The sequence below is a fragment of the Paramormyrops kingsleyae genome, chromosome 18, assembly GCF_048594095.1.
Source record: "Paramormyrops kingsleyae isolate MSU_618 chromosome 18, PKINGS_0.4, whole genome shotgun sequence".
NCBI classification, from domain to species: domain Eukaryota; kingdom Metazoa; phylum Chordata; class Actinopteri; order Osteoglossiformes; family Mormyridae; genus Paramormyrops; species Paramormyrops kingsleyae.
This window is the reverse complement of record NC_132814.1, coordinates 13768399-13793517: the sequence shown is the minus strand read 5'-3', so window position 1 is coordinate 13793517 and position 25119 is coordinate 13768399. Positions and strand designations below refer to the sequence as shown.

Sequence of the window (25119 nt, the reverse complement as noted above, 5' to 3'; positions counted from 1 at the left end):
AGTCAGTGCAAAAATCAGGGTGTGTATATATTTTTATATGTATATATATATTTATATATAGTGTAAATACATACATCTGTGTAAATATACATTTATATAAGTATATATATATAATTTTCCTTTTTTAGATATGTGTTCAGATTTTCAACATATCTACTTTCCAGTTTACACATTGTTCCACAATATACATAAACCCTACCTCTATGTAATTTACTGTATTACCCAGATGAGCTTGAAAATTGTGGATGCAGGAGGCTGCAGCAAAGCGAGGTCACTACCTAAAATGCGAGGTCGCACGTTATGACCATTGGCGGTACCGGGAACGACACTGCGGTTAATATACACTGGGCTGCATACATTCAGGCGATAGGATGCGAAAACCAGGAAGAGAAACTGGGGTGTACTGGGGCGAGGACAGAGGAACACAGAGGGGGGCAGCAAGTCAGAGGTCAAAGGTGTCCTGTGACTTCTGGGGAGAGGAGTCACACCTTAGTGGTCACTTATAAATAAACAAACACACAGTTTGCTCTCCAGAGTACATTGCCAATACATTATTAAAAACCTCCTCGCTAAGTGACACACTTTTCCTGCATGGGGTGCATCTTTCCTGAAGCAAAAAATAAAGAATAATAAAAATACAAACTGCATGGACATTCAGACGCTTGTATTCAGAAGCGTGCCAGTTGCCAATGTGCAGACACGCATGTCTTGAATATTGCACAAATTAAACAACAAAAAAATGGATATGTATATACATATAGTGACACACCAATGTGCATCTAAGCAATACAGGCAGGATTCCAGTCAGAATTAATGAAGTTTGAGGCTTTGGTGAATCACTAAAACCACTGTCACCTTCGCACTGCAACAAACGAAAAAAAGAAACTGGAAAAGCTCCTGGTCCGTCTGCATTTGAACCCATGTTGCACTCAAATAGACCTAATTCAATGATCGTACAGTCCTTTAACTGTGTATGATACAGTTTATTCAAACCGTACATGAGTTTAAACAGACGCATACTTGTCACTATTCAGTTATACGACATGCAGCTCCTAGATCAATGAATTTCAAAACTGTTGTCCTTCAGTGATCTCCTTAGATACTAGAAAGCTGCTTTCTAGTCTCAAGGAGGGCTGAGGGTTTCCAGATTTAGTCCTTGCAGGAATGGGAGGGGGGATGGCTGGGAATGTAGAGGAGGGAGGCTCTGTGCACAGGTCAAACCCAGAGCCGGGGAACAGGGCTTGTGGGTTAGGGGGCCCAGAGATGGTGCTGGTTCCAGTCAAGGTGGGGAGAGTTGTTTGCGTTGCCATTGGTGGAGTCCTCACTGGAGCGGGGAAATCAGAGTCGTCGTCAAACTTGACCCACTCTTGGGTGCTGTCTTCTGCAGCTGAAGGGGATACCACCGTGGAGACCTTGGAGGGGATGGGGCATGTGGTTGGTTGGAGGAGAAGCGACTTTGAGGCCATTGCTTGCTGCTGGGAGTGGAAGTCGGGTGTGAGGGAACGGCGTTGCGTTGCGGACATTTGGCTGGTGAAGGGATTAGTGCTTCCTGACTGGATGTCGGATAGGAAGGGGTTGGGAGACGTACGCAGAATCTCCTGGGATCGACTGCGGGAGGGTGTGAGAGAGGAAGGCCAACCTGGCAAATCCTGCAGGGAGGACTGTGACGTTGGCTGCAGGGTGCAAGAGCCAGGCGGGGCCAGAGAGGCTGGGGTGGGGCTGCTGAGCAGAGAGCAACTTCTCGTCAGGGACTGCGTGCTGGACCAGGAAGTGGGCGTGGAGGGGAACAGGCCGAGGGTGAGACTCTCAAAGGGGTCGGGCTTTGATTGTGCTTCTTTCTGAATTCCATTCATCCCATTGATCTGAATTGGGGGGAGGGAAGATATGAAACATCAATAATGGCATTTTCAGCAGGAGAAGGTAAACCAATGGCAATCAGTAATACACGTCTTTTTCTGCCATGACTGGCACAAACTATTTAAATTTCAGGATTAAAAATGTCTAAATAAAATATGTAAAATTCCACCATGAACTATGAAATGATTAACTCAACTCCTTTAATAAGCAAGTTACTTGAAATTCCTCATCAATGTTATGAAAAATGGTGAACATTTCGTGGTTACCTAGTTCTATAATAAAGCATTTTTTGTTTTAAGGAAAAGACAAATATTTGAGAGAGTTCATGTTTTAATTGAATATCAGGGGTATATAGATGTCTTGAAATAAAAAGTTTAAATGTGAAGTTATCACCAAAAATTGAGTGGAAAAAGATGCAAAACTAGTGTGGATGCTTAAATGATGTAAAAAGAAGGACAAAAACAAAAACGCAGGTTATTTCCACATATGGAGAGAAGTCGTAAGGTGCTAATGATCTGAAGCTAAAATGCTCTTAAATACCTGTCACCCTGAGGATTGGTCCTGCTTGCGAGAGAAAAGAGGGGGTAAGAAGAGAGATAAAAGTCAGACAGAAGAGGCTAGTGTGCAAGTGCCACATCTCACAGGAAGTGTGCTGCAGAAGCGTCACTTATCTGTCCATTGGTTTCGGGGAAAATGAGTACAAAGGCAAGAAACGAGACAGAAATTGTGTGTTTTGGGTCCTTTCAACGAATTGCACTTAATTTCTCCAAGCCGGTGCTTCCCCATCCGGTCCTTGGGGACCCACAGACAGTCCGCGCTTTTGCTCCCTCCCACCCCTTGGAGGGAGCAAAAACATGAATCGACTGTGGGTCCCTGAGGACTGGATTGGGAAACACTGCTCTTAGGGATCAGGCCTGACTAAGACTCATGGAGAGATGCTGGTAGTCCTCGCTCCATGATCGAGAAAGTCCTTCCCATTTCCTGTGCTGTTTGCTAATGGGGGTGGGGGGGGATTGTGGAGGGGATGGAAGGAGCAGATGACTAACCTGAGAGGAGGGAGGAGGCAGGTTATGGGCAGAGCGGCTCCGGGGAGGTGGCTTTGGGGAACCCAAGCTTGCTGAGGCTTGAGGGGGAGGGGCCTGAGGGGCTGCTGCAGGCTGCGGCTGCAGTGGGGCTGCCATCTGTGGCTGCAAGGGCGGAGCCAACTGTGGCTGCAGGGGCGGAGCCATCTGAGGCTGTAGGGGCGGGGCCATCTGAGGCTGTAGGGGCGGGGCCATCTGTGGTCTCACTGTGGGAAGTCAAAACAGGTAAACATGTACATTTATACATACACACTGTGGAAAAGCAATCTTCAGAGTAGTATTCATCCAGTACACTGGCTTTAATTTGCCATATGGTATGAATTTAGGCAATAAAAATGCAACACCTTCAATCCTGACTTAATACATTAGCAGACACATTTAATTACAAAATATATTTTTTTATGAAATGATACTCTATCAAACTTCATTTTACGACATGCTATTTCAAATCTATCAAGTTTTCCTTGAATATGCCGATACATTCGAAATTAAGTTCTTAAAGCCAATTCGTGTTCGCATGCAGAATCAAGCGGGGCGAATGCACATATAATCGGCAATTATGCCCAACTTAATAATTAACATTAGATAAAACAAGAACATGCATTAGACTAACTCGCAAAATGAAAATCACTAAAATAAAAAAATTTAAAAATCAAATACGTGACCACACGACTCCTAAAACCAACAAATACCTCAACAACAATGGTCCAGACACCTACATACATTTATATTGATATGGCCCCTTGTTCTGGTAATTTTTTGAAATTCTATCACAGGAGATCTACCATACTAACATTATTTCCCATGGCCAAAATTTATGCAGACAGTCTTCAAATGTGGTTTTATGCAATGTCTAAATGTTCTAATGATTTCTAAATCATATTCCAGCTGTAAACTAATAATTATAACTGTAGGTTGTCTCATTTGTATGACAAACTGTGTCACACTGTAAACATACAAAACTGGATGGAATGACGTCGCTCTACGTCCATTGGCCCACAGCTGGAAACTTGGCTGTCATTTCTAGTAAATATATGCCATTGAGTTAAACACTGAAGGATATCATTTGTAGCGTGGTGTTATCAGATTTTGATACCACATGCAAGCACGCAGATGGCTTGGATCTGAGCCGGCTGCCCTGTAATGCGGCGAGGTGCGTGGACAGGCAATGTGTTCACTACATGGATGGCCACTGAAGGAAGGCGTCCTCCCTGGGGACCCGACCGGACCCGACCCACTTACCCGGCGGCTCTGGGGTGGCCCTCGGCGCTCCAGGGTGCGTCTCTGCCATCGGTCTGGGGGCCCCTGGGTGCACCTCTGGGACAGGCCTGGGAGCCCCGGGGTGAGCCGGGGGAGGTGGGCGGGCTTGGGGGGTCACGCTGATAACCCCCGCTCGTGGGGGGATGTTCTACAAGGACAGGCAGCAAGAGCATCAGCTTTACAGGAGGCATGAAACACACAAACATCTAAAATAAAATAGTACACGAGCCTTCAAATGTCCAACATATATGCAATTGCTGGGAATATGACTAAACACAATGGTTCATACAGATTCATTTTTAAGACCACATGGTATCTATGTGTAAAACTTAATCACCATGTTAATGTGTACCAGTATTTTTACCAGTTTCCTAGTATATTGCTGCCTATATCAGTGATATCCCGAGCCGATATCAAAGACCACATCCGCTTCGTTTACGTCAGTTGCGCAGACTGTGAGACATTGTCAGGCTCCGTCACGCGCTACAGTGAGCCTCAGGCATGTGGCTTGAAACTACAAACTATGGAGATGTCAGCTGTGAGGAAATTCTTTAAAAGAGAAACTCAAAGTAGCCCAACAGCTACATGCAATGCCATCCATTCGAAAGGAGAGCAGAACAAAACGTCATTTAATACAAGTATTCTAATTAGGCACTAGAAGAAACATCACGAAGAACAATACTGCAAAACTGACGTTTACATTATCAGGATACTCCTAATCTATATGCTTGGTGATACAAAGTGATTACAACTAACAAACAGACAAAACACTACACTTTAGTGCCAGCAGGTGGCACACTCCTCTCTCAGACCACATGGGGTCTAGTAGTGCATTCCATTTGGAAACGGGAGCGTGCATGTCGTCACTTCCGACTTCAAAACTCGGACTCCGACTCGGAATCCGAGTTCAGAGGGCAAATGGAACGCACCACTAAATCCAGCCTGGTTCAAAACACTAAACCGATATTTTTCAAACCAGTCCTCAAGGACCCCCAGACAGTTCATGTTTTTGCTCCTTCCCAGTTCCCGCAGGGAGCAAAAATGTGGGCTGTCTGGCAGGGAACTGCGAGGGAGCAAAAATGTAGACTGTCTGGGGGTCCCCAAGGACCACACTGGGAAACACTGCACTACACAAGAGGCACTGTTTATTTAACAAAAACAAAGGGCAACATACCGGTCTGGCAGCCCCTCCAGCAGCAGGTCCACCTGCAGCTTGGCCTCGACCTGAAACAGAGACACGCCTCCAGTCAGGTGACCCCAGCACAGCGAATCACGTCAGCTGTTCATGGGAACGCCTTCATCACAGAGTGAGGATGATGGGACTTTTCTGGGGAAAAGGCTTTGGAAGGTGAAATGGTAAAGAAAATACACAAAAAAGAAAATCGAGACAAAATTTGTCTTGAGTTTTGATATGGAGTATAGAAAAGTAAAGGTTATTATTTAATAATAATATTTCATCACCTTGTCTGGACCATTGAAATTCAATGCCCAAGTGTTTTCTAGAAAAATGTTTTTTTTTCTATTATTACCAAATAATAAAAACTTTATTTATCCCGGAGGAAATTGCTCATGTTACTGTGTGACCGTTTGTAGTAACATGAGCAATTTCCTCCGGGATAAATAAAGTTTTTCTGATTCTGATGTCTTTCACTTCCTAAAGTGAAAGACTGAGCAGGATCTGGGTTCCTAATCATCCAGCATGAAGCCCCCCATCAGAGGATTGGCATAGATACTCAGCACAGCTGGGCTGCGGAAGGGCAGGGGGTGTGTGGGGGGGGGACACTGGTGCCAGGACCGGGCCTTTCACTGGGGGGGGGGGGGGGGCAGTGCGGGAGGGGCAGTTTCCCACGCGACTTGGATGACTGGGACGGGGGTGGGGGGGTGGGGTGAAGGAGATGGGGGGGGGGGGGGGGTGAGAGACAGGCAGCCAGTTACGGAGGACGAGTCGGGTCCTGCCAGAGATGCCAGGGCATGAGCTTTCCGCCATGTTCCATGACACCAGCACAACCTGAACAAGGGAGCAAAGGGGTCCAGCGCACAATGGAGCCCAGTGTTACTTACCCAAGTCACTTCGAGGTAATGCTGGACTTTTTGGTCCTTTGCAGCAAGTGGAAGGAAAATAGAGCATCCATTACATCCTGCTGTCACCGAGGTGACACTACAACACTGCCACTGGCAGACTTTACATACTCTAATAAATACTTCCTGTACCTCGCTGCTTGGTTTTAATGAAACTTAATAAACAAAAGAAAAAAAAAAAAGCTGTCTAGATCCTTCCACACTTTACTTGGTAAAGGTGGAAATCAGATGCTGCACAAGTCAGGCACGAGTCAAATAAGGTGGAACCATTATGGCTTGCTATTAAACAACCAATCAGAATTATTATTTTTTACCAAAGAATTCTGATTGGTTTAAATGGGACAACACCTTAGTTACAGAAATGAGTTGCAAGTCACCCCCAGAAAAGAGATGGTGACCGGGCCGGTAGCTTTACCTTCAGAGGTCCACAGAGCCATTTCCGGGCTCTGAGGATCTCCGACAGTGAACCACTCCAATAGACATGTAAGACGCTAACGTAACCCATGCAATGAGGAAGGTGATGAAAGAACCACAAACGACACAGATCAAGCAAGTTGTTCATGCAATGGAATAAAGATGTTAAAGAACATAGATATGGTTTAAAAGCAGAACACACACATCTAAGATAAGCTAAATCAGTGGTTCTCAAACCTTGTCTGCAGACCCCCCAAAAAACACTGGTCAAGACTTGAGACCCCTTTCTCTCCCAAGGCTGGGGGGGGGGGATTATGTCGTAACCCACAGCCTGAGAACCACTGAGCCAAATGACAGTTAAATATCAATGAATAGAAAGGGGAAAAAAAAGACAGCATCAGCGGAAGCAGCAGGCATGACGGACACTAATACAGAAACAAAAACACTTGGAATAATCTAAGGAACAATAACAATCACTGTAACTGTACAAAAGTATCGATGCCAGGATCACAAACTAACTGCTCTCTCTCAATGGGACCGACTGGACCCCGGGTGAGAAAACCTGCCCTACAAGCTGTGCTTTTCGCCCTGAGATGAAACGTCACATTTTATTCTCATCCTAGACTCCTGCGCACGCAAGCCGTTATATCTGGCTCTCCGAAACGGCACCTCCATCCTGCCAATTTGGCGTCTGTCGACATCTCGCCATGTTAGCGCATAGCGGGCTTGTCTCCGTGACAACCGGGGATTCGAGCGACCCTGTGAGCGACAACTGGCTGCGAAGGTCTGACTGATCCCTCTGAATGTGGCGGGAGGCGGGACATGATGGGGAGGGGAGGGGAGGAGCAACTACGGGCGACTGACGACACAGCATGACACTTCACAGCGAGACAGGAATGCGATTTCCAATGTGACATTTTACCTCCCAAGTCTTTCCTAGCTGGTGTGGGGCTTCTACCTCCTTTAAACAGAAACGGCAGCGTCAGGCGAATCAATGGGCACCAAAGCATACGAGTCCGGTACACTTCTACACAGTAACGCCTGCAAGGACACACTACAGGGGCCCAAACTGCCGTAAAGCCCTGACAAGCAGCATAACATGGCTGTACATCTGACTCTGGATCTGCGAGAGGAGGATATAACGTGGCGTTTGTGCTGAACGGCAAGGCTGTCTCATACCTGAAGGAGGTGGGGGTCGCTGTGGGGGAGCGGGCCGGGCAGGGGGGGCGTTGGGGCGCGGGGGAGGGGGTCGCTTCGGCTCCAGGCCCTGAGACGGCGGGGCGATGGGCTGGAAATCCACCGGAGAGCCTGGGGAAAATGGTCAAGGGAGCGGCCCCCACACATGACTCCCCATAACTGCATCAGAGGCCCCCCCCCCCCAACCCCGCAAAGGCGGGGGGGGGGCTATCAGTTTTTAAACAGTACATCACAGCCAGCAGAACACCTAGAGCACAGACAGACACAGCTCCACACAAAGGCACTTATTTTACCTGTAAGCTCCCTCCTACACGCTGCTGGACTTAAGCATCCTTTCCCAAATAAAGATAGAGCAAAGAATAAAGAGTTTCAACAGATGAAGCCGAGAGCCGGTACACTGCTGCCAATGTCATTCGCTTGGCACACACTCTGATCCACGTTATGTAATGTAGCCGGCGAACTTTACCTTTTACTCATTCGGACACCTTGACTTTGAGAGCAACTCGGCAAATCAAGTTAAGCAGCCCGGGTTAGTACAACAGGAGATTTTATCAGTGGATTAAAATCTGCAACCTCCCGGTGATAAACCCATTCCCTTTAATCGGATCTTGCCGGGGAGTTTGCTGCTAGCACTGCACTCCTCCTCCCTACTCAGAAGGCCGTACCTGGAGGAGGGCCGGCAGTGCGTGGCGGTGCGCGACTGGGCCGGCATGGTGGCGCCGCTTCGCCGTGGGTCGGTGAAGGGCAGGGGCTGCTTCTGGGCGATGCGGAAGGTGATGTGGCCAGGCCTGAGCTGGAGTTCAGCTGGAGGTGCTGGGGGAGAATCTCCTCCAACTCCGCGCTGTCCTCGTCCACGTCGCCTGTCGGCACAATTCAGTAGCACTTCAATTAGATTAGCTGAAATTTAATACATAATACTAATACAGAACATGTACTAATTCAATGTTCCTTCTACAAGCTGAGCTAAATAAGATATTAATACGGATGTCCAAATGCCTACTAGTTAAATTAAATGATATCAAAGGACATTTTTTTTTAGCCATCCCGCTGAACACTCACAAGGGCCTTCCATTCACCAGGAGACCCTGTGGCTGCTCATAAACCCCTTCCATTCACCAGGAGACCCTGTGGCTGCTCATAAACCCCATCCATTCACCAGGAGACCCTGTGGCTGCTCATAAACCCCATCCATTCACCAGGAGACCCTGTGGCTGCTCATAAACCCCATCCATTCACCACACCTTTCACAGGAATGTTTCTCAAGTTCCTTCCATTCACCACAGGAATCCTGGTGAACATACACAAGCCCCCTCCATGCACCACAGATGAACCCTCACATACCTGCGAATGTGAACCCTCATCCGTTCACCAAGGTTCACAGGAATGTTGCACAAGCCCCTCCCACTCACCACAGACATCCATATGAACGCTCATAAGCCCCTCCCACTCACCACAGAGTTCAGTGGGATATCTCACAAGCCCCATTTAGTATTATACATTCTGCTGTACCTTCCATGTCATAGTCGGCACCTGTATCCGCATCCTCGGCCAGCAGGCTGGAGCTAGCAGATGTGGGAACACCCCCAAAGACCCTCTCGACGCTCATCTCCTCCTCCAGGCTCTTGATCCAGTCAGGGCTCTTCAGCCGAATGTCTATGGTCTTCCCTTGGACCTATGGGGAACCGGAGCAGTACTGTTGTGGACAAAAAAAAGGCTTTTCTAGCTCACAGGGCACTCCATGCTCTCATCAGAACAGGCTTACCGTGGAGGCACTGAGAGAGAGAGCAGCCAGGGCGGAGTAGCCTTCTAAGAAAGTCACCCACATCTTCTCCTCCACAAACCTAAGCAGAGGAAGAGTGAGTCAACCATGATGGAGAAGTATCACATAAAAAAAATCCATTTGATGCCCATATGCAACACCATGGAATCACCAAGATGAAGCTACTATCAAAGTCACTTAGATTCAGGCTACATGTCCTGGCTCAAGGTTCCAGAGCCAGTAACAGTAATAGGACCAGCATCCTTCAAATTATGAGTCTAATTAATAAACACACCACATGCAGCCTACACTTCTCCAGCTCAAGACTCTCGCTGTGAAACATCAGGGAACCTTGGGAGCCGACAGATTTGTGAAAGTGAGGCAAAGAGTTCTGATGTCTGCAGAGTGGATGACAGTTGTCTGGACGACCCACCTGATGAGGATGACCTCCCCGAAGGCGGCAAACTTGTCCAGAAGCTCGTCGATCAGGCCATCATCAAAGAAGTTGTCATCGCCAGAGCCGCAGAGGGACACGAGCACGGTGCCATCAGGCGGGCCCTGCTGGGCGATGACGTCCTTGTATACCTGGTGCCGCGCCTCGGGGTCCACCTCCAGCACGTCCACGTCTATGACGGCCACCACAGGCCTGGGGTGGGGGTGGGGAGAGCGAGGATGGCCAGCAGTCTCAGGACAAGCTGCGAACGGGGCTAAGCATTACCAAAATAGCTAGCACTTTGGGGGGGGTCGGTAGGGCATTGTGATATATCGAATTTTTACGGTATATCAGTGCTTTCAAACAGATATGGGATGACATAATACCCTTTTTTATTGATATACCTTTATTGTGTATTCAAAATTAGGACCTTATTAAAGATTTTTAATTGAAGCCAATAGTATTCCTTCCTGGTCATAAACAACGTGAAAGCTGTAGACTCCCAGAACGCACCGCTAAAATCAATCCACAAGCGGCTTTGATTTAAAATTAAACATTAAGCCCAATTCATAGAAAATACTGATATGTCATACATCCCTAAAAATATTCAGGCATGGTTTTTGGTCCATATAGCCCAGCCCTAGGTGGCGCTGTGTGGCTAAGCAGGTTAGACCTCTGTGCCTGTGATGGGAAGGTTGCTGGTTTGAGTCCCATCCGCAACAGAATAGTCACATGTTTGTTGAGCCTTCGAGCAAAGCCCTTAACCTCCCCTCCCCCAAAATGCTCCAGGGACGCTAGATAAATGACTGATCTTGCATTCGACACCCAAGCTTAACTCTCAGCTGCATATATGCGTCTCGAAGGAGAGCATGATGGGATATGCGAACAGAAATGGTGTCCTGGCGCCCTGACAACATTCCAACCTGTACTTGTTCTGCAAATAATTCTACCCCCCCCCCCCACATATTCACTTTAAAAAGTACCCAAGCATTTAAAAAGTATGCAAGAGTGTGAGCCAATAGCTTCTCTGTGTAGAGGACGATCTCACTGTAACACAAAGCAGTGGGCCTGGGAACTGAGTGAGCCTAATGGTGACTCATCAGCAGCCAATCAGAGATAACCATGTACAGCACTGCCAAAGCAAAGCGCCACCTGTGATCCGAGGTCTTTAGCTCCGCTCTGCCATAGTACTGAAGGGTGCCAGGTGTCCAGAGGTACTGCGGCGCGTCGTGCTCATCATCCTGAGCTGTGGACACCAGGTTCATCTCTTCTGCTACAGGGAGACCCATACAATACGGCGTCAAAGCCAAACTCCTCCCAGACTTTTGTGCTGCCGGGGGTTACAGCATACACGTGTCTCACGGAACGCGAACGCGGATGCACCCCCTCACCACTTTTATCAAAGTTCCACTTCCTCCTCTTCCAGAGAATACGGTCCGTCCAAGCTGGCGTGCGGCACTTCTCGCTGGTGTCATAGTCGTCAGAGAAGAGGTCATACTTGTAGGTGGGCGGGAAGTTAATGTCGCCTTCGATGAACGTGCGGAAAATCTGCGGAGCGACGAGAGCGACGCGGATGGATCAGGGTCATGGACTTCCGCGGCGACCGCGCTCTGTGACGGAGTAAGGTGGCCTCGCTTACGTGGCCTGCGCTCTTCTGCTCCGCCAGCTGGTCGCCGGCAATCAGGGCGTCCCACTGCTTCTGCCGGATGAGCTCCTTCACCTCCTCGTTGGGCAGGCTGATGCGGTAGTTGAAGTCACCGCACCAGAACACATAGTCATGGGAGTACAGCAGCCGGCCCTTGAGAGGAGAACATACGACAAGACGTGGGAGGTGAGTCAGAACCAAGAGGAGGCGCGGCGGGAGGATGTGACATCACAGCCCGAAAACAACCGAGAGAGACAGACATTCAGCAGGAAGCCACGGCTAAATGTTAAAAGGTTACGTTATACTACGTAGGACAAGGCAGGTTAACAAGCTACAGAAGATCTTATTACTAAATTGATTAGGCGAGCTACACACAAAAAGAGCTTGGTTAAAAGATGCAAAATAACTGGCAAAATGCAATGATATGCGTCGGCCAGGGGCTATAATTTCTGGTGGGCAGACTGTTCAGTGACGACAGTTTGATGCAGCGGTCTGTGGTATTTCTGCTGCAGTGAGGCCAATGGAGGAACCACTAAAGCCATATACATCCTTTGGGTAACGACATTTCCCGAGTCACATATTATTATTAGTTATGATGTCTGATGCTGAAAGTGCATGGTTACCATGGGGAAGCTGAGCTTGCGGGTGATCTCATTGTAGTCGTCGTTCCTCTCCTTGACCTGGGACTGTCCAGCAGCGAAGTGAGAGCAGATGAAGCAGATGCTGGTAGTATGGAACAACATGCGGATGGCCACACCCCCCTTGTTCCCTGTGGCTCCTCCCATTCCAGTCTTTACCGTGTCCACGGCAACATCCCTGAAAGGCCCCAGGGCTTGGCTCAGTCAAGCACAGAGAAACACGTGCGGCGTATTTTATTGCAGCGTTTCCCGATCCGGTCCTCGGGGACCCACAGTCGGTCCATGTTTTTGCTCCCTCCGAGCTCCCTGCCAGACAGTCCACATTTTTTGCTCCCTCCCATCTGGGAGCTGGACCGGATTGGAGAACACTGTTTTATTGGATTAAAGCTTGCAAATGATTCTACGGGGCTGTATTGAAGTTGGACGAGAAGAGTAGAAAAGCAAAGACTAGCAGTACAAAAACAGTAAAAAAAAAAAAACAGCATGACAATGTGGGAATATCGGGGATAAAGGAGAACTGGCGGGTGCCTACCGGATGAAAGGGGCGTGTTGGGGCCGGATGAAGACGAAGAGGCAGACCCCCACGAGCTGCTCCGAGGCCAGCAGCACGTACTTGTGGTCCCTGGAGATGTTCTTCTGCAGCTCAGCGGCCCACAGCTTCTGATTGGTCGTGCTGCGGGGGAGGGAAGGTTGCACTTTCACTGTTTCGGCCCGAGTCATGGATTCACTGACATCGCGGGAGATGCTGCCGATGTTTACCTTGCGCTGACGATATTGCCGGCGTTCAGCTCTACCATTTCCTCAAACCCAATAGCAAAGATGTCTACTGGGCGAGCTTTGCTGTCTGGAAAGAGGGGAGGAGTACAAAAGCATTGGGTCAAAAGAGATCCGTCACATCCACAAAGACAGCAAAACAACATCAGCAGATGTAAACAAACCGCAACGTTACACAAGACTGCATGCTGTTTGCACAGTAGGGATTGGCAGCACACACCCTGGAAATCAGGGAGTCCCGCCTTCTTAGGGGCATCTAAGAGCCAGTCGTTGAGGGTCTGGTTGCGGAAGGCGATGCTGCGGAATTGCTTTCCCCCGTTGACGTTCCAGGTGCCGACACAGACGCGCACCTGCTTGGGCTGCGTGTACTTCTGGTAGTTTTGGCACATGCCCAAGAGGACTCTGGGAGATGCTGCGACACGAGGGAAAACAGACTGCGATTATTCAAACCGAACAATGGGATACATTAGCAGGGAAAAAAATATTGCAGGGAAAAAGACAAGCAAGCCAGGCTTTAAAAACAAAAAGCACTTAAGTGCTCTGCCGTACGGAATTTACTGTACCTGATTGCAAAATGGTCTCTGAAACTAACATCGTAAGCATTAAGGAAAAGGAGAAGAGAGTGAAAAGAAGGCCATGGTCAACCAATGATGACACACACTCATTCATCCGGAGGAAGTTAGACAAACATTTATTTTTTTTGCTTCCCTAAACTCTCCCAGCTGTAACCTTGGCATGACCTTGATAGTCCAAATCCACAAAGAATGCTGCACACGTATACTGCATCAACTGGTGCAAGTACCAGAAAAACTAAAGCGTGTATTAATATATTAAAAATATATATTTTTTTTCTTTAAATAACCTGGTTTTAAACGCCTGCAGAGATTTAGCCAAACCTGTGACCGTCTTGGCAGGAGGAGCGATTTCACGGATGTATTTATAGAAGTAAACAGAGCATGCAGCTAGCGATCGTGCAGACATGTGCGGCGGTGCTGGCCGCGCACCGTAGAGGCTGCTGGTGGTGAGCAGGGCCCGGGCCTTGTCGGCCAGGTCGCTGTTCAGGGTGCTGCCCAGGCGCAGGATGTCGATGGCCTCCTGCTTTGAGCTGTCGAAGAAGTTGTTCTGGATGGTCCTGGTGACGGAGCGAGCGCCGTCTTTCAGCTTCCCAGCCTGGAGAGCGATTAGCAGCTCTTAGATACTGTCTCTTGTTACCATCACAAGCGAGGCAATGAATAAAGCTACAGTTAAATACACAGACAAAACACAGACGACAAAAAAACAAACAAAAAAAACCACAAACGTACACAGAGACAAAAAACATGTGCATTAATTCATAAAGTCTATGCTTAAACAAAAAAATAAAAAACAAAACAAAGGAAAGATATTTCTAAATGATATGCACCAGTTTTTACAGTCCTGCCCAAAACCCCTTCAGAGAAAAACCCTTTGTACAGAAGGTCTTAATTGTCTACATGTTAGAATCTGGATCATTTTCATTATTTAAGACCGGAAAAGTTAGCCAGCAGAAGCTCTGGACGGTATCGCAAAAAAAGAAAAAAAGATAATGGATACACCGGAAGGTACAGCAACAAGACAGACGTGCAAGCCGGCTTCATCGAACCCGGCACCGTGGACTCACCAGGGCAGGAACATTATCCAGAGAATGCAGGAGAAAGACAGAGCACATGCAAAGGGAGTTAGACATGAGGCAGCGGCCGCTGTCTGGGGCTGCCACAGCCCCCGGCTCCCTGGACACGGGCACCCTACCTTAGCCTTGCCGTCCAGGGCACCAGTGCCAGCATAGATTTTGCTGATGGAATCGCCGTTGATGGACCACATGGAGCGGAACACCTCCTGGAATCTGGCCACTAGCTGGGGTTTCTCTGACAGACCCATGACCTCCAGCTGTTTGGGCAGCATCTGGACAGGAGAGGGAAGGCAGAGCGACGATGCTAACATGGCCACTCACAAATCAGCGGGAGACCAGTTCCCATTACAGAAATCCAGGAATATCAAATTACATCACAAAAGGAAAACGGCAGGATTGTAGTTGTCAGGGTATTACCTTCTTACATGCAAAACAGCAATTAGCATTTAAAAGCATAAGCAATGGCAAAGGTAACATAATACTTATAAACCACAATCGAGCAACTTTTTTTTCTGCAGCATAATGATGTTTTTTCTCCTGAAGTACTAAGCAACCAGGTAATTATACCAAACAATACCATAAATGCAATACTTTAGCTTTTGTTCCCATTTTGTAATGGCTTGACAAAAAAAAATAAAAAATAGGACTTTCTGTGAACTGTCATACAAAGAGTGCATGTTTCAAATTTCGTAAAATTATTTTTTTTGTTTTTTTTTTAAAAAATGTATCGATAATCCATCTCTAAAAGTGACATATCGAAATGTTGATGGCATAGCATGACAACAACACAGGTGTTCCTAATTGCGGCGATGACAAAAGGGAGCTGCAGATGCCTCAAGTTACGCGAGACACAATGCAGTAAGTACACTAGAGCTTAGCCAAAGTCATGAACCTCCATTTCTGTGCCATAAGTCGCGAGACACAATGCAGGAAGTACACTAGAGCTTAGCCAAAGTCATGAGCCTCCATTTCTGTGCCATAAGTCGCGAGACATAATGCAGGAAGTACACTAGAGCTTAGCCAAAGTCATGAACCTCCATTTCTGTACCATAAGTCATGAGACACAATGCAGGAAGTACACTAGAGCTTAGCCAAAGTCATGAACCTCCATTTCTGTACTGTAAGTCGTGAGACACAAAGCAGGAAGTACACTAGAGCTTAGCCAAAGTCATGAACCTCCATTTCTGTACCATAAGTCGCGAGACACAATGCGGGAAGTACACTAGAGCTTAGCCAAAGTCATGAACCTCCATTTCTGTACCATAAGTCAACTCCAGGTTTAGAGCTCATAGTAGAAGGTCCATCTGGCTTCACAATCACAGGTCGTTCTGCCTGAATGCTCTGTAAACGTCTCCCAATGAGCATGTTTCGAAATGCTCTGGATCAGTGCATTCCAGAAGCTGAAGTGGCACAGCATTCCACAGGCGTCACTCAACAACTTGGTCAGCTCTGAGATGTGTAGGGCTGCTACAGGCAAATAAATGGTGGTCACCATTTATTACTGAGGGCAATGGTGGCTTGATGGTTAGGGAAGCGCACTTGTAATTGAAAGATTGCTGGTTCGAATCCCTGACCAGCAAGGCACCACTGAGGTACCCTGAGCAAGGTACCGTCCCCGAGCACTGCTCCCCGGGTGCCAAACGCAGATACCACATTTCGTTGTTGTGCACTGTGTGCAGTGGTGTGTCAAAAATGACCACTGATCTTCTAAATTCATGAATGTGGGAATTCTTTTCTATGACCCCACCTTGTTTTTTGGTATATATGTGACCAAGAGAGGCTAATGAATCCATTTTAGTTGTTGAATGAGTGGATGAGTGTTGTGCTTATATTTCAGTTCACTATATCTTAGCTAATAGTTTTTGTCTGTTTGATTTTCTGTTTAATTTGACTGATCACCTGCAAATACCAGATATGACTGCTGAGGGACTGATTAATAATACAATAAAATGGATGTCCATCCTGCAATATGTAACACACCAATGGAAGCCAGCCTTCATGTTCAGACACTCTGCGTACCTCCAGTGCAAGGAAGGCCTGGACACTGTTGGTTCTGTCCAAACAGTCCAAACAGTTGGACCGGATGGTTCCAGTCTGGCACCTGAAAGGACAATAAATTTCAATTTAGCCTGTTGTTCTTTATACTTCTTACTTTGGGGGGTGGGGACCTTTAAAGTCAAAGTAGATTAGCCCATAGTACTCTTAGAAATAACTGGACTAAAGTATCCATGGGGGGAGATTCTAATCTCCAGTGGGAGGGCCAATGGTCTGCTTCATGCAGAGTGGGAGGAGCTTTACCTCTGAACCCCGCCTTCCCCAGCGTAGTAGAAGAAGTCACAGTCCTCCAGGAATTTGTTAAGCTGCGGCTTCAGCGCACTGAACAGCTTGTCTGCTTTGCCCCCCTTCACCATCTGGTGGTAGTCGAAGTTGATCATCTTCACCGTGGCGGCATGCTCCGACGCTTTCAGGTGACTCTGCGGATGCACACACGTGTACCTGCTCTTACATACCCACTGCATGCATGAGGTACCATAAATCAAAAGAGGGAAGTGAAAATTACAAAAGCACAGTGGCATCCAAACTTTTTACAGTGAGAGCTACTTTAAAAAATGAAATTAAAATTAAAAATCTGACGAGTTAACGAGTCATGATGGTACGTTTTTGCTGACTGGGGGTGGGGGAGGATATCGTCATGATCGACTGGGAATGACTTAGGGGTCGACCAGTTGATCGTGATCGACCGGTTGGCGGACCCTGCTCTAGACAGCCAACCAGCGACACAGTCAGGGAGCGAGTCCTTAACAGTAAGCTTTGCATTCCCCATGTTAGCACGAAAAAAAGGTTCCGAGACCCGCAGGAAGCTGGATCATTATATTCAGCCAATCACTGATTGCATTTCCTAAACAGGAACCGATGGAGTCACCTATGCGGCTGACGCCTGATGGAAATCCCACTCAACGGGAAATTAAAGGCCTTGTGTTTGCCAACATGACATTAAATCCAGGCTGGATCACTTTCTCACTAAACACACTGAAGGTGGATGATGCCCCTTTAGTGACAGGTCCTGGTGGTACCACGGACCCCGGGACGCCTCGCTCACCTGGAAGGCCTTGCTTAGCATGTGCTCGCCCTCCTTCATCCCCAGCAGGTTGACGATCATCTGTCTGCCGTACAGCCTCCGCAGCGTGCAGAAGTGCCTGGGGAGGGGCGGGCAATGCATTGTGGGATGGACAAGATAAATATTCTACATGCACTAGTATCTTTGTACATCCTGTGACAGAGTGAGTTTTAAAAATAAATGAAAACATTTAAATAATTAATTGTGAGTTGTACAGCCATGATGTCCATCTGCACACGGCTGTCTCAGAGCCCTGCCGACTCAGCGATGACTCATGCACTATAAATGTCCTCCATCTCTCCCAGAGACTGGCTCCCTGGAGATGTCCGTTGACTTTAAAAACGCCCTTGCTCGGGGAAATTATTAACAATGTATCGTGGTTAGCTGTTAAAAAGAGCCCTTAGGGCACAAATATTGAGGACAAACAGAGTAGGTGTGACTCGCTTTGCCGGTTTTTATATGCCAGACAGCCCTGGCACAGAGCAGGTGGACTGTCTAGGCCTTTGTATGAAGTGCTGCACAGGATGCCGTCTAGAAAACCACGGACCCCTTTCCCCGCAATCACTTAACTGGTGAGTCATAAAGAATTCATAACTCAATGTTACGACCGACTGTAGGGGACTGTAATTAAAATGGTCTGTAGATGAGAGATCAGGAAATGCCTTTTATTTAATTAACCGTTTTCCTGTTTATTTATTTAAACGCTGTCGTTCATAAATGCCGCTGCTTACACAACTCGCATCAGACGATTGGCTATGGCCGGCGGAGTCCCGAAGACTGACGACCCGAAAAGAACCCGGCTGGAAAAACACGCCGCCCAGATAGAAACGGGCAGAGCGGCGTAAGCGCAGGCGTGACCATGCCGGCACGGCGCCACCCAGGTCCGTAATCCTCTCTCTTGGACGGGAGCCAGGCCGCTGGATGACTCCGCCGTTTTGCCAGCGAGTGGAGTGAGAGTGTTCCTCGGGAAATGCTGCAGCAGATTTTTTTTAATTACCTCTCGAAAGCTGGAGCGTTTGCCTCGAAGCCTCGGGACAGCTTGACCCGGTGTGACCCGACCTTGAGAGAGAGGACACACGGAGGGGCTCATCCAGGTGCAAATATATACATTATGAGTTAACATACCATATACTTACATTACATTTACTTATTTATGCAGTGATGAAAGTCTGAGGTTAGCCAGTATCCCCGGGGGCACTTAAGGACTTTGCCCACGGGCGCCGGGATGGGATAACCCTACCAGCCATGGGATTTAAACCCACAACCTTCCAAAAATAGGCCCTAATGCGCAAATGAGCTATTCCACTCCCTATACCTACCAAATGGCACATTTCAAAGCTGAAATTGCAGACCCCAGCTGTGCTAAACATCTGAAATACCATAAAAATCACATAATAAAGGGTTACTGAGCAGCTATTTACAAGGCTTGGGTGTGCCGGAGGTGAAATTTACTGACTGCATGGATTGGCTGTGGAATGAAACCTGAAGCCAACAACTTAGACATGTTCAGTCAGAGAACCTGAATATTAGTCTTCCCATCATGCTGTATTATATATGACCTGGTTAAAGAAGAAATAAAGAAAAAAAATTGGAATTTAAGCCTGTGCTACACATTCCACTGTTACTGGTCCTCAGTACAGTACTGGTCCGCAAAACAGCCTACTCTCAGACAAAGGAATGTATAAAATTTCCCAATAATGCAAACATTGTTTAACTGAATAGGACAACCGGAGGCTTCTGCAAGCTGCCCGACTGATGACCTCACAGACAGCAGAACGATCACCGAGGAGATAACAGCAGGCAGCCGTTACTGGTTCTGACAGTAAATTATCATAATGATCACAGATTACCAGAGCCCACAATAAGCCCATCAAAACGCATCTCCATAGAGACAGAACACGTCACCATAGAGACCCGTGGCTGGAAGGAGGACGGGTGTCATTAATCCAGACTTCAGTTCCCCACAGCAGGACACACACGCATCGCTGGCCACCCTCACGCACCACAGCATCACCAAATTCCATCAGAGCTTGCAGGCCCTGCACTCGCCCCCATCTTCCATTGTTAAGAAAGCTTCCGCTTCTCTCCCTGAGGGTTCTCTGGCGTGAATATTTCATGCAAATCCGAACCTCCACGTGGACAGGGGCTCGGATGACAGGCTTGCGTGTGCTGCGGTGGAACTGGCATTCTTTCCAGACTGTCCACTTCCGTTTCCCAAAATGTTTCGCACACCATGCACCGGTGGTGTAAATGACACGGTATCAAGGTCTTGAAATTGAGCGAGTGTTTAAACAGGACGGTCCGATACACCACAGAACCTTCCCCAGTGGATAGTTTTGGAAACAGCGAGACTGTGGTATTTCACATAGCGATCGCCAACTCTCCCAGGGAGGTGAGACACTGATATGTGCTGTCACACTGCTGGTAATGGGTTTGAGCCAATTATCACTGCTTGTACCAATACGCGGAAAGAAACCGATTGTTTCAGCAGCACCACACACCAACCAAGCGGAATTAAACAGCAGGCAAACCATTAAGGGAAGGTTGTGAAACAGCGACAGAGAACAGAATGCCAGATTCTTAAAGCACAGGGCGTGTAAAAACATTTACATTCAGTGCTGAATATCAGCTGACAGAAATTGTGGAAATGGAAATTAAAAAAAAAAAAAAAAGTGGGGAGAATAGAGAGAATGAGAAAAAACTACAGTGCCCAGTGGTGGTCATCTGTTTAAAAGAGAAAAGTGGCCGATTAAATGTCAGGCTGGCTAACCCAGCAGTAGCCCTACTCAGTTCCGGATAATGACCTTGTGTGCCGTTTTATGTTCATGCGGGCCAAATGTTTCTATTGAAAGAGGGGCTCAAACACCACAAGCGTGAAAAGTGAAACTAACATCTGTTATGCACCTGACACTGTGCAAAACGATTTTGGCTAGAAAGACATTAGCAGAACAACACTGAAATAAAAAGCCTTGAACCTCCCATGAGTAACACAATCACATAAGCATTATACAGTAAGAAAGCTTCCTTAAATTCTTTAGAGAACAGGATGTTCTGCAGCACAATTCTACATTTACTTGCTTCATGGACAGTTTGTCAAATTTAAAAATCTGTAATTTTATGTGTACACACATAGGCTTGCTGTATGTAGGCTTGCTCCATTTATTTCATGACTGTAGTAATTCTGATTAAGTGCGGATTAAGAAAAAGCACTTCCTGAAATCATATAGTCAATTCTGCATTCTTAAGTGCTTTCACTATGAAAGAGCTCTACCTCAATCATATGTAAATTGGACAAAATTAATTAAGAAACAGAATCCAAGGCGATGCAGTGAACCTTCTGAATATGAAGCCCGCAGCATTTAAAAGGAGGACGTCTCACCTGAATGCCAGGCTGCTCCCAGAACAGGGGAATGGAGCCACGGATTTGAATGAAGGAAGAAACTTTATCATCCAGGAAAATTACCTGCAATGCAGACATGTAAATGACTACAGTGGACCGAGAAGACCATCCCTCCCAACACACACACGGGATGGAATGAATCAGAAGCAAACTGGCGCAATAGGTATACAAAACATACCTATCCATATCAGTCCATTGACATGGACAAATGCAACCTAGGAACAGTAACATTAGAAATCCAGACAGCATAAACAGGTGACAGGTGGCAGTGACAAACTGCAGGAATCCACCCATGGACCGAACACTCAACCTGAGGTGCCACAAGCCTGGGGCATTCGGGGCTGTAGCCCCAAATTAATCTGAACGAGCCCAGATGCTTCAGCACCCATATCTGAGAATTCCATACAGTATGACAATCTTTGTCCGGGGCTGTTTCCCAAAACCTTCCTATTGCTATAATCATCAGATCTTCAGAGATAGAAAATTCAATATGACAACCCTCGGACAGATCAGGCCTCTGGGCTGAACCGCGGACGTCTTAAGATCCTACCAACACCCTTACACTCAACACTTCACTATGAATAAATCATAAGGTCAGCCAGTGACTTCCACGTCAAGCATTTATACCAAGCTGAGAAGACGCATCGTGCAGAACGGCTGTTCACCTGCTCAGTCTCTACGAAGTTGGCCACTTGGCCGTCGTCGTTGGTGCCGCGCACGTTGAAGCGTGTGCCGGCCCGCTCGGAACTGAGGCGGGAGATGACGCAGGCCTTGGCCTGCTTGTGGCCCGCGTAGATGGTGCGGATCTCCACCCCTCCGCACATGAGGCGCAGCAGCCAGTCGTCACAGTTCACCCCATAGTGCTTCAGATGAAGGTGCAGGGATTGGTTCCTGTCATGGGCGCAGCCACACATTACATGGAGACTCGGATTTTTATGTTGCTATGTTTCAAACATTTCAATAGCAATTTGACATGTATTGTAAACCAGTGACCCACCAGAAAAAACGGATGTCAGTAGTGTCCTCCTTGACCTTGCGATGGGCATTCAGGCTGAGGTCCATGCTCACTCCGGTGGCGGACCAGGCAAAATAAAAGTTCCCAGAATTCAGGACCTTGCGCACGTCCGAGATCCTGTCCTCGTCCGTGGGGTCGTTGCGAAGGGACACAAATTCGGTGGCAGTGACCCGGAACACTTCCGAGTCCTGGACTTTCCCCACGGAGCTGCAGCCAGTCACCACAACCAAGCTGTGGAGCATAGCGTCCCCTACAGGGTGGGAGAAGCCAGAACATGTTTAACATGCCAGTCAAAAGCCAAGCAAAAACCCTCAATACAATATTTAACTTTTTGACCACAGTTCACACTTTGGGCTTCTTGTATAATGTTAGTATGCGGGGAGCTGGGGGGTCAATTGACCTTGGAGATTTTTCTTCTCCTTACTTGGGAGTATTTAGTTTTTGGTTAATCTCTTCTTGTCATCTGGCTTTCTACCTTTCATTTGTCTTTCCTATTCTCTGCTTTTGAATTATTCTATATGAATGATGCAGGAATGTATCACAACACACCCATGTAAAGCACCTTATAAAAATAAAATGAATTAAATATTAAATATTAATATTTAATATTAAAGTGATTATCGGCCCTACTACTTTAATTCTTGCATAAAAAACAGGTGCATCAAGCACTAAATTTACCCCCCACAGCCAGCATTTAAAACAACGCCACTGTTTCTGCACACTCGGTCGTCCCACCAACTCACCGAGATTGAGTCGGAGGACTCCCAGGATCCCGTAGGCATCCAGCATCTTACTGTACGTGTTCTTAATTGCTTCCTTCTCGGCCGAGGCTAGAAAGCACATTTGACGAGAAAAAAAATAATAATAAAATCATAACCAGGAAGGGGATTAAAGGAAACGACATTTACTGCTGCACCTTCCACTAGTGATTACAAGAACAATGGAATTCAAAATAGAAGGATCTGGAAAGAACCATTTTAGTATGCGGTAGCCCTGCTGAAATTGTTAATTGGGATAGCCATCATGGCCAACGTTTAGACCTGTCCCTGGTACTATGACTGAACATAACAACCACAGGTTCCCTTTAAGGTAACATCTAAAAAAGGATCTGGACCAGTCTTTTCATGATGCACAGGACCTCCGTAGGAGGATATCTAGGGTGTACGGTGACTAAGACGCAAATCTGCCAGGCAGCTGAAGATTGCTAACGGGCAGTTGTGGTGAATGAGACAGGCTTCCACCAGATGTGACTTGCTTGGTAGTTGCTAAAGACAGCAATAACTTGGAAGGGTTGCATTTTTCATGAACATCAAGTGAAAAAAGACACTTACACAGTACAGCAACAGCCCCTGACTCAAACAGGAGACATTCCTCACGATTCCTGGTTTCCACGATTACACTGTACGGGGGAGGGTCCAGCTTGTGGTAAATACGATAACCCTTGCTGAAGGCCATTGCTGATCTTCAAGGAAAACTGGACCAGATGAATCACACCTGAAAGAAAGAAAGCAAAGAGGAAGCTCTCATTTCACATACAAATGAAAACCCTTCTAATTTAACTAGAGGAGACTGAACAGGTACCACATAAATCCAGGCATGGACTTTCATCTTACACTCAAGCTATCAATACCTTGTGTAGAGAGAGTGACTTGCAACACATCAGCAACGCCCGAGTGTCTTTCAGAAGCCAGCTAAATATGCCAAATCGGCAAAAGACACAGCCTTCACCGCAGGAACTAGGAAGCGTATATTTTAATACAAGTTATAACCGCTGTTATAACCATCAGGCCGCCGATGATGATCTACAATCTACTGCAGCATAATCTCGGGTAGTGCAGAGTCCGAAATATCCGGCCGCTTTGCTCGGTTAAAATGATGACTGAACGTTTATTTATAGTATTATCACTGCTTTCGCCGCATGCAATAACCATCCATAGCATAAGAGATAGCAGGCCCTGTGACACCTCTTCCCTGCTGACTTGGCTCAGCTTGATGCTCTACAGCAGGATTAGCCGCCAGTGACATACGGACTACGCGTTTACCCAGCCAAGCTGGAGAGATTCACCAAATTTACCACCATGTACCGGTACTCAGCGAATCTTCATCCTCCTCCTCATCATCATCACTATCACGACTGTTATTATTACTGTCGGCGTGCCAACCGTAAAAAAAAGGCCAGATATTTAAACACAAGCCAGAACGTCATAAGCATTAGCAAACTATTTCCGATTATTAGTTTATAAACGGAAATGCAGTGCGAATTAAAACCGACTGTGATAAGGTAGCTAGCCGCCGTACTGACATTTTGTACTGTATGTACCTAGCCGGACACTGAAAGTCCTTGGGATTTAACAGCAATTTTCGGGAATCCGTTTATTTTTCCCTGGTGTTGTATAATCGTAGTCGGGATATTGCCGATATTCCCCGGCGTTATCTACGGGACGCCGTTACCCAGCGGTTATGTAGATAGCCAGCAAGCTACCATTTCGTGTCACGCTTTAAAATGACACCTGCCCGCCAGTACGGCAAAATGCCACGTCGTTTGACAAACCAAAACCAGGCACCTTTAAACGTAATACTGGTTTTAGCATATATTTTAAAAAAAAAATACATGGGCTATATTTCAAACAGGAACACTTACTACCCCTTCACACCGCTTCTTCGCCGCCGGATTTTGTCAGGCACAGGATCTCAGCGGTAACAACACGACCCTCCTCCCACTGCACCGGTGACGTAACGTACGTAACGACCGCGTATCCCTCCCACTACACTGTCGGCAGAACAGGCGTAACGTCCACGT

At 47.1% G+C, this 25119-nt stretch overlaps 1 protein-coding gene across 7 annotated transcripts; it reads right to left on the bottom strand.

The window, feature by feature from the left end:
* Positions 1-649: 649 nt before the first annotated feature.
* On the bottom strand, positions 650-25067 carry synj1 (synaptojanin 1). 7 transcript variants are annotated; one of them, XM_023805250.2, is made up of 33 exons: positions 24961-25067; positions 23651-23813; positions 23063-23149; positions 22302-22569; positions 21970-22195; positions 21284-21367; positions 18902-18963; positions 17887-17983; positions 17085-17260; positions 16806-16887; positions 14906-15058; positions 14143-14308; positions 13702-13725; positions 13359-13550; positions 13124-13208; positions 12897-13037; positions 12350-12542; positions 11721-11879; positions 11473-11629; positions 11234-11354; positions 10082-10294; positions 9652-9730; positions 9399-9561; positions 8555-8749; positions 8183-8221; positions 7872-8000; positions 7615-7653; positions 6261-6296; positions 5374-5423; positions 4182-4347; positions 2904-3145; positions 2398-2421; positions 1726-1862 (listed from the first exon to the last, which is right to left on the bottom strand). In XM_023805250.2, exons 2-32 carry the CDS (start codon positions 23772-23774, stop codon positions 2401-2403), a joined length of 3969 nt encoding a protein of 1322 aa, XP_023661018.2. In that variant the 5' UTR covers positions 23775-23813; positions 24961-25067; the 3' UTR covers positions 1726-1862; positions 2398-2400. The 7 variants fall into 7 exon arrangements, with proteins under 7 accessions (XP_023661011.2, XP_072558453.1, XP_023661017.2 ...); XM_023805251.2 differs by having other exon boundaries at positions 2398-2418; XM_023805243.2 differs by lacking the exon at positions 2398-2421 and having other exon boundaries at positions 650-1862.
* Between the last annotated feature and the right edge of the window lie 52 nt (positions 25068-25119).